Source organism: Camelus ferus, chromosome 22, assembly GCF_009834535.1.
Source record: "Camelus ferus isolate YT-003-E chromosome 22, BCGSAC_Cfer_1.0, whole genome shotgun sequence".
NCBI classification, from domain to species: Eukaryota; Metazoa; Chordata; class Mammalia; order Artiodactyla; family Camelidae; genus Camelus; species Camelus ferus.
The window spans coordinates 24586334-24594931 of NC_045717.1; the positions used below are offsets into that span (position 1 = coordinate 24586334).

General features: G+C 54.1%; 1 protein-coding gene across 3 annotated transcripts; it reads right to left on the reverse strand.

The window, feature by feature from the left end:
• Positions 1-7: 7 nt before the first annotated feature.
• Positions 8-8464, reverse strand: EBI3 (Epstein-Barr virus induced 3). 3 transcript variants are annotated; one of them, XM_032465908.1, is made up of 6 exons: positions 7587-8464; positions 6839-6959; positions 5521-5699; positions 3830-3987; positions 1585-1729; positions 8-951 (listed from the first exon to the last, which is right to left on the reverse strand). In XM_032465908.1, exons 1-6 carry the CDS (start codon positions 7651-7653, stop codon positions 872-874), a joined length of 750 nt encoding a protein of 249 aa, XP_032321799.1. In that variant the 5' UTR covers positions 7654-8464; the 3' UTR covers positions 8-871. The 3 variants fall into 3 exon arrangements, with proteins under 3 accessions (XP_032321799.1, XP_032321798.1, XP_006179379.1); XM_032465907.1 differs by having other exon boundaries at positions 6839-6962; XM_006179317.3 differs by lacking the exon at positions 8-951 and having other exon boundaries at positions 1577-1729; positions 6839-6962.
• Between the last annotated feature and the right edge of the window lie 134 nt (positions 8465-8598).

Consider the following 8598-nt stretch of genomic DNA (forward strand, 5'->3'; position numbering starts at 1 on the left):
GACATTTCCGGATTTGTTCTTTCATTCAGCAAATAAAGGGCTCACTGTTGGGCGCCTACCCTGTGTGTTGGGCCTTGGGAACCCACACACTTTTCCTGTGTCCCTAGCGCTCACCTGGGGACTGGGACAGTTCTCAAGGGCCACACATGTCCACAAAGGAGCACCCTGGTCGCCCTACCCCAAGTTTATCTTGAGTCACAGGCAGAGACTCAAAGACCAGGCTCCAAATCTACTTACCCCTACACACACGTTAGCTCCCTGCTGTCCTCCCACCATTGCTTGCCTCTGCATAGTCCCTCTAAAGAGGATGTCCCTTCCCTGACCTCCTCCCTCCTTTTTACAAATGTTTGTTCCGTGTCAGAGACCTTCAGGATAAAAAGTGATGAGTAGTGGCTACTTCCGATGTGTCAGTGTCCTGTGGCTGCTGTAACAAAATGCCACTAGCTCAATACTTCAAAACAACACATTTATTATAGTTCTGGAGATCACAAGCCTAAAATGGGTGGTAGGACTGGTTCCTTCTGGAGGCTCCAGGAGAGAATCTGTTTCCTTGACTTTTCCAGCTCCTAGACGCTGTCGGAATTCCATGGCTCACGGCCCTGTCTCACTCTGACCTCTGCTACCATTGTCACATGACCTCCTATGTCTCCCTCTGACCCTCCTGCTTCCCTTTTATAAGGACACTTGTGATTACCTGGGGCCACCTGAATAACGCAGTATAACTTTACTTCATTTTCATTAAGCTAATGAAAGATCCTTAATCTTTAAATTAAGAATCCTCAAGATCATTAATTTAATTTCATACGCAAAGTCCCTTTTGCCATGTAAGGTACCATAGTCACAGCTTCTGGGGATTAGGACATGGGTATCTTTAGGGAGTCATTATTCTGCCTGCCATAGATGAGGTGGTCGGGGAAGGCTTCTTGGAGGAATTGACCTTTGACTTGAGACCTGAGTGAAAAGCACAGAGAAACCCCTGGATTGAGAAAACGCTTCAGGGACTGGCTGTTTTTCCCCCTCCTCAGAGAAATCTTCCCAGACAAACTCATGTCCCATTTGTGCCCACCACAGTGGGGCTCACAACTAGGTAGCCTCTGAGGAGGCAAGTGAACCCAACTGCTGAACCGAATGCATTTCACCATTCTATCCCAGGCAGAACGCCTCCACCCCTGCCCTGACTCCCCCAGCCCATCTCTTCCTCTGGTCCAGCCCTGACCTCACACACAGAGCAGGGATTCACTGTGTGTGTCTGGTCTGCCCTCTCCTCCCAGACTCTCCTCTGTTGAAGGAAGAGGAGGAAGAGTCCCGATTCCAGTGGCAATGACCCTTTTCTAATTGAACAAGTGAAAAAAAACCCCTCATATTCACAGTTCACGAAACTTTGCACTATTTCAAAAGAGGGAAGGAATACATCCCCATTCACAGATTGAGAATTGGAGGCTCAGAGAAGCAAAGTCACTTGTCCAAGGTTGTCCAGCAACTCGGCAGCAGCGAACCCAGGTCAGATAGATCCCATTCATCCCCAGGTGAATGGCAAGGATCCAGCCCCTCTTTAGGGGGTGCTGGGAGGCCCCTACTACTTGCCCAGGGTGACAGAGGCAGCAGCAGGGAGACTCCAAGCGCTCGATTCCCCGTAGTCAGTGAGGTCCTGGGCAGCCACCTGGATGCAGTACCTGGCTTGGGGCCTCACAGCCCTGAGGGTGAAGGACGTGGCCTCAATGGGCCCCACCTGAGAGCAGAAGGAGTGCCGGCTGAGTAGCAACAGGAGGCTGTGATGGAGCCTTCTGTCCCCCAGCTCAGGCTGCTGTGCCAGGACTCAGGCACCAAATGCCCATCCTAAAGGCATGCCATCGGCGGCCCCTTCCACGTCTTTGGACATCTTAAACATCCTGCTGACCAGGGAGAGACTGCCCCTCCCGGAGCTCATCAATTCTTGATCAACCAGGAGCATGCCTTTCATAGACAAGCCAATCAATCCTGAGTCCACACCCCATTCAACCCCCTTCCTCTACCTCACACACCATCCCACACCCCCTGCCCCGGCCCTGAATCACCGCAGAGCTGGGTACCAGGCAGCTGGAGACCACCTTGCAGCCCGGAGCCCCTGGAATTCTTGAAACGCGCCACCTCTAAGCTGTTGACCTGCCATGCCTCACCCTTCCCGCGGGAACCCCAGTTGCGCTCCGGCCTGGGCTCTCCCCTGGCCCCGCAGGCCTGATGTGACCTGTGTGGTGCAGTGTGCCCCTTTCTCTCAGGAAATGTAATAAATTCTTCTTTTCACTGCCTTGACTGCTCCGTGTCCTCACTCAGGCACAGATTTCATCTGTGATGAGACACCCGCTCAGCTCTGCCTCTTCTGTTCTCCCTCCATCTGGCCTGTCCTCTCTGTCCCTGGCCCCTGCACAGTCTTCCTCCTGGTCCAGGTCCCCCCTCACCTCAGCGTGTCCCCAGCCAGCCACCACAGGCAGCTTCCCAAGCCCAGGTCTGTCTCCCTCCTCGCTCACCGAGCTGTCCCATGTGGCAGCTGGATGTGACACTTTACATTTTAAATTTAGATCAATTAATGGTTGAACAGCCTATGAGTCCACTCAGGGCTCCTGGCTTGTGCGCTATAAAACACTCAGCTTCGTGGCATGTGCATTCTGTCTCAATTTTGAAATTGCAGGGGGGGAAGGAAATAGCTCAGTGGTAGAGCGCATGCGTTCAGTTCCTGGTACCTCCATTTAAAAAAGTTGCAAACATTTACACAGTGAAATTAATGAGCGCCGAATAAAACTTAAAGCCAGTTCCTTGGCTACTCTCTATGTTGCTACCGCCCGGTAGCTCATATCCGGGACAATGTGGATATGGAATATTTCCACTGTGGCAGAAAGTTTTGTGGGACAGGATGGCAAAAGCCTCAACCCTGCAGAGACTCAGCTCCTTGCCCTAGTGCCCGAGGCTGCCCAGGACACGACTGACCTTCCCAGATGCTCAGCGGTTCCCTGCCTTTATTTTTTATTTTTTAAGAGTTTAAAACGATGGCAGGGGAGGGTGTAGCTCAGTGGTAGAGTGCCAGCTTAGCATGCATGAGGTCCTGGGTCCAATCCCCAGCACCTCCGTTAAGTAAATAAATAAACCTCGCTACCTGCCCCCCACAAAAATTAATAAAATTTTTAAAAATTTAAAACAATGTGTGTTGCTCTCCATTCAGGTGAAATTCCCATGACATAAATGTAACCATCCCGAAATGCACAATTCAGAGGCATTTAGCACATTCGCAGTGTTGTGCCACCATCACCACTCGAGTTCCAAAACATTCCATGACCCCAAAAGAAACCCTGTCCCACTCAGCGATCACTTCCGCTCCCCTCCTTCAGCCCTTGACAACCAGGAGCCCACTCTCTCTCTCTGTGGACCAGCCTGTTCTGGACACTTTATATATGTGAAATCACACACTGCGTGTCCTTCTGTGCCTGCTTCTCTCCCTGAGCACCGCGCTCTCGGGGTCCGTCCCCGTGGGAGCGGGTGTCAGGGCTGCTCTCCCTTTCACGGCTGAGCGATGCTCCCGTGTGTGGAGGGACCTCGTTCTGTGTCTCCATCATCTGCTGATGGGCATTTGGGTTGTTTCCACCTTTCGGTCGTTGTGACTAGTGCTGCTGGGAATGTTCGTGTACAAGTATTTGAGTCCCTGTTTATAATTCTTTTGAGTGGACGCCCAGGAGGAAACTGCCGGGCTGCCTGTATGTCGCTCTCTAGCGCCCCAAGCTGTGATCCAGGCGCACTGCACCTTTTGCACGTGCTGCTTCCTCGCCCTGGGACCATCCACCCGTCCCCCAGTCCTCCTCACCTGGCGGAAGCGGGTAGCTCCATGACGCTTGTAGCGAAGCCGGTATTTGAGTGAGAAGATCTCGGGGAAAGGCCAGGACCGGGGGGGTTCCCACTGTACCCACAGTCGCTGCCCAGGGAGGGGGCTCAGGCGTACGCCTTCCGGAGGGTCTGGTTTGACTGACGGGCAAGCAGGAGGCAGGGTCAGCGGAAGGCACATTTGTTCAATCATTTATACAATCAGCCAATAAATACTGAGTGCCTACTGAGTGTTCAACCATGTCCTGGACACTGGGGACACAGGGGACACAGTAGGGCCAGCCCCAACCCAAGCCCTGTCCTCTGGGTTCTCGGTCCATCAGAGCAGAAGACAACAGACAAGAGGCAAATCTGAAGGTCATAAAAAGGAGGGAAGAAAATTCAGGAGCACAAAGAGGGGAGCGGACTGTAATGTTTTCTGACACAGTCTCAGAAATACCACAAAACATACCACAAAACTCACCTTTTAAAAATATACAATTCATTGATTTTTAGTATATCCACAGAGTTGTGCAGCCATCACCACTATTTAAACCAGAACATTCCATCACTCCCAAAAGAAATCCCATCCCCCTTAGCAGTCACCCCCCATTCCTCCCTCTCTAGCCCTGACAACCACTAAACCACTCTCTCTCTTTGTGGACTGGCCTGTTCTGGATGTTTCATTAAGAACAGAGCCACACGCTGCGTGTCCTTCTGTGCCCGCTTCTCTCCCTGAGCACCGTGCTCTCGGGGTCCGTCCCCGCGGGGGCGGCTGTCAGGGATGCTCTCCCTTTCACGGCGGAGCGACGCTCCCGTGTGTGGAGGGACGCGCTTTGCAGGGGCACTTGTGCTGTTTCTACTTGTCTATTACGGGTCGTGCTGCTATGAACACTTGTGTTCATGTGTACATGTGTTTCCATTTCTCTTAGATACATGCCTAGAACTGGGGTTGCTGGGAGTTACGTGGTAACTTACGTTTAACGCTTATGTTTAACTCTGCCAGACTATCTTCTAGTAATCAACAGTAATGTATGACGGCTGCAATTTTTAAAAATATAGGCAGAGGGAACAGTTTGCAAAAGGCATGGGGCAGGACCATGCCTAGCTTGTTGGAGGTACAAGGAGGAGGCAGGTGTGGATGGAATAGAGTGAGGGGGACAGAGGGAGGGAAAGAGGGCGGGAAGGGGACGGGGGACAGGTCAAGGCCCTGTGGGCTGCGGGGGGGGGGGGGCCTCAGGCTTTTACCCCAAGGGAAGTGGGAGCCCTGGAGGGCTTGGGCAGAGGGGCGGGACCTGACTGGGAGCTCACAGGCGCCCTCTGGTGGCCACTGCAGGGAGGACAGACTGTGAGGGAGAGGATGGGAGCCTAGGGCAAAATCTGACTCGGGGCTCAGAGGCGCCCTCCAGTGTCCGCTGTGGGGAAGACAGACAGGGGTTGAGGGCAAGAGCTGGGGTACCAGAACCGAGGGAACTGCGCTGGTCCAGGTAGGCACTGATGATAGAGATCTGACCAGGTAGGGGCTCAGGAGTAGGAGAAGTGGGCAGATTCTTGATGAGCTATGAAGGCGGGGCCCACAGGATCCAGGACAGATGGACAGGATGAGTGACAGGTGGGAGGAGGGGAATGGTGAGAGGAGGGAGGAGCAGGAGCAAGCCGGCGCCCCTCCACACCCTCACCGCCACCCCCACTCACTGATGTTCTCCGGGACAAAGGGCAGGAAGCTGCTGCTGACGCCCTGGCGGTGGACGGCTGTGACGTTGAGCACGTAGGGCACCATGGAGAACATCTGGACGTCAGGAATGGTGCAGCTGGTGGCCTCCGGCCTGGGCTGGAGGCAGGGCCGGCTCTGCCCCTGGGCCGCCACTCCAAGCCTAGACACGGGGCGGGCGCTGTGAGGGTCCTAGCACTTCCTGCTGCCCTGCCTGTGCCTTGGACCCCAAGTGCGGACAGGGGGTGAGCAGCCCCGGGTTGGGGTCCTGCTCTTGGCTGCAGGTCCCTGGGGGAGCTGCTCACCCCAACATCACAGAGCCCAGGTGACCCAGGGTCTGGGGTAACACCCCACGGGAAGATGCTAGGGTCCAGTTCTAAAGGTTTCTGGAATGTCAACACTCCAGCCCTGGAATTCCAGTACTTCCAGGCCTACGATTCACAGACGCCAGAATCCGAAATAATAAGATTCCAATTCTCTCTAGTTCTGACATCCCAAGATTTCAGACTCTGGAGACTCGAGCTCAGCACGCTCCCAGGAGCTCTGTGCAGCATCCATCCTAAATGTTGGGCTTCTGCGTGTGGATGTGGGCAGCACCAGCCCCAGGTGGCCACCCCGCAGTTCGAGTGTGGCCAGGGCAACCAACTGCAACTTTTTATCTTATTTTATCTCATCTAAATGAAAAGTTTCCAGTTATCAGAAGCCTTGGAAAAGTTTCTCAGGACAACTTTGGTGGGTGAATCTGCTTTTCCAAACATAAATTGTATGAAATCTCATCAGAGACCAAGAATTTCTGATGGAAATTTAGCATCTGAATTGAAACATGCTATCACGTAAGACATACATGGAATTTCCATGACTTAGTGTAACAAGACAGAACGTAAAATAACTCATTAATTTTTAAAGTATGGATTACCTGTTGAAATAATACTTTAGATAATCATATTAAGTGATATTAAATCAACTTCTGGTATAAATTTAAATATATGAATCATATATAAGCGTGTTAAATTACATTGCGTTCAACCATATTAAATGCTGGTTGTAATATTCAGATATTATTTAAATAAAATATTAAAATCAATGTCATCCATTTCTTTTTATTTTTTAAAATGTGGCTTCTAGAAAATTTCACCCTCCACACGTGGCTCGCAGAATGTAGCTTAGGGATTATGTTTCCAAGGGTTGGTGCCTGCTCTAGAATCCCAGGGGTTTCAGGCTCTCATTAAGTCTCCAGTTGCCCAGATCCTAGCGTGTCAGCCCAGCCCTGGAATCCCCAGGAAGCCCTCCAGGCTCTCTGACCTGTATGTGGCGATGAAGGAGGTGGTCCTGGTGGAGTCTGGAGCAGGCGGCAGGGTCCAGAAGCAGTCCACGGCGACTGGGTACCTAGAGGCCTGACACTGCAGCCTGGGTTGGGTGGGAGCTGCTGGGGTCCCAGAGAGAGAAGTGGAGAGGCTCGTGAACTTCTGATTCACCCAGGACTGTCAAAGCTCTACCATGCCTCAGCCCCTGCCGCGCTGCCAGCCAGTGCTGGGAACACAGTAGGTGACTAACAAGGGTTTGTGGAAACAATAAGTACCTGAATGAAAGGCGTCTACCTCGTCTCTCAGCCCTGCTACAACCCAGCAAGGAAGGGACTGTTAGCCCATTTTCCAGATGGAGAAACTGAGGTTGTGGGAGCCACAGAGGGGACCTGGGGATGGAGGGGATTTCTGATAGGAGGGAGATGTTTTACTGGACCCCCCTCTTTGTGATAGTTTTATTTTTAATCACATGAAATGAATGCAGACGACTAAAATTTCTCTCTCTCTGCTTCCCTCCCTCCAGGCTGTAGCTGCCACATCCTGGTGTCACCCTCAGGTAGGACTCATCCTCCCCGTGCCTCAGTTTCCCTGTCCATGCAATGGGATGGTCACCCCTTCCCACCAGGGGGTACACAGTAGGTGTGTGAGCTCCTAATCCACCCAGAATGTCCCACAGCAGACAAAGCCCAGTCCCCAGACAGTGTCCCTCTGTCCTGGCCCCCCCACCCCTTGGGGTCCCCACGTACCTTCTCTCCCGAGGCAGGGTGAGCAGCCCACCCAGAGGGCGAGGGCCAGAACAAGTCCCGTGGCCATGGCTCTGGCGAACTCTGCTTCCAGGGGTTGGGGCAGGGAGAACCCTCAGGGAGAGAGAGGACTTAGGTCCCACCCAGGGGGAAGCCCAGGCCCTGGTTGAGGCCCCCCACTTCCCCTTCCCTTTCTGACTCACTGCCCGGTACATGGGGCCAGTGGAGAGTCAAGCAGGGATGGAGGAGGAGCCCCTGGTCCCCTCCTTGGCCACACCTCTCGGGGATGGAAGGCCCCAACAGAGGGCAGGGAGAGGAGGCCACAGAAGGGAGAAGTGGTGACCCCATGGCCTTTCCCAGCAGAGCCTTCCTTCTGGCTGCAGTGAGGAGGGGGAACCCCGGGGAGGGGGATGATGACATAGAGAAAGACAGAGAAAGGCCGAGGAGGGGAGGGACAGAGAGACAGAGAGAACCAGGCACCGACACAGGAGATGCCCATGCACGCATCAACCCCAGTGCTGGGGACCCCCCCACCGCCGCCGCGGAGCTCCGCCCTCCAGGCCACAGGGAGACGGAAACACAGGCCCTGGGGAGGCAGCCCCCTGTGGACAGCCTCTGAGGGCCTGGGGTGCCCAGGGACAGGCTGAGCCAGTGCAGGACACCAAGGAAACCCCAGAGACAGGCTGGACACAGGGCTGCCCCCTGCCTGAGCCAGAAAGCAAAGAGAATCCCCAGGGATTCCGGGAGGGCCGCCCCAGGGCAGGGGGGCTGGGGCGGGGCACCCCCACCCGGCCGGGTTAGGGTGAGGGCAGTGAGGTAAGATCCTGTCTCCACTTAACACTCGGAGAGTTTGTTCATCGTGAACTTCTGGGTGTCCCTTCTGACTTTCCAAAAATAACGCTCACGTGGCGTTCACCGCGGAGACTGCATCCGGCCTCACTCTCCCCCGAGCCCCTCATCCCTGCTCGGGGGTGGCCCCTGCGCGCCCCACAGCGGGAGCCCAGCAACCAGGCCA

Excerpts from the sequence above, each read along its gene's own strand:
- EBI3 (XM_032465907.1), bottom strand. The coding sequence starts at position 7,653 with ATGGCCACGGGACTTGTTCTGGCCCTCGCCCTCTGGGTGGGCTGCTCA. Across the intron at positions 6,963-7,586 it reads ACCCTGCCTCGGGAGAGAAG|CAGCTCCCACCCAACCCAGG; the intron begins GTACGTGGGGAC and ends CTGGGACCCCAG. Across the intron at positions 952-1,584 it reads TGCTGCCTCTGTCACCCTGG|GTCTCAAGTCAAAGGTCAAT; the intron begins GCAAGTAGTAGG and ends CTTTTCACTCAG.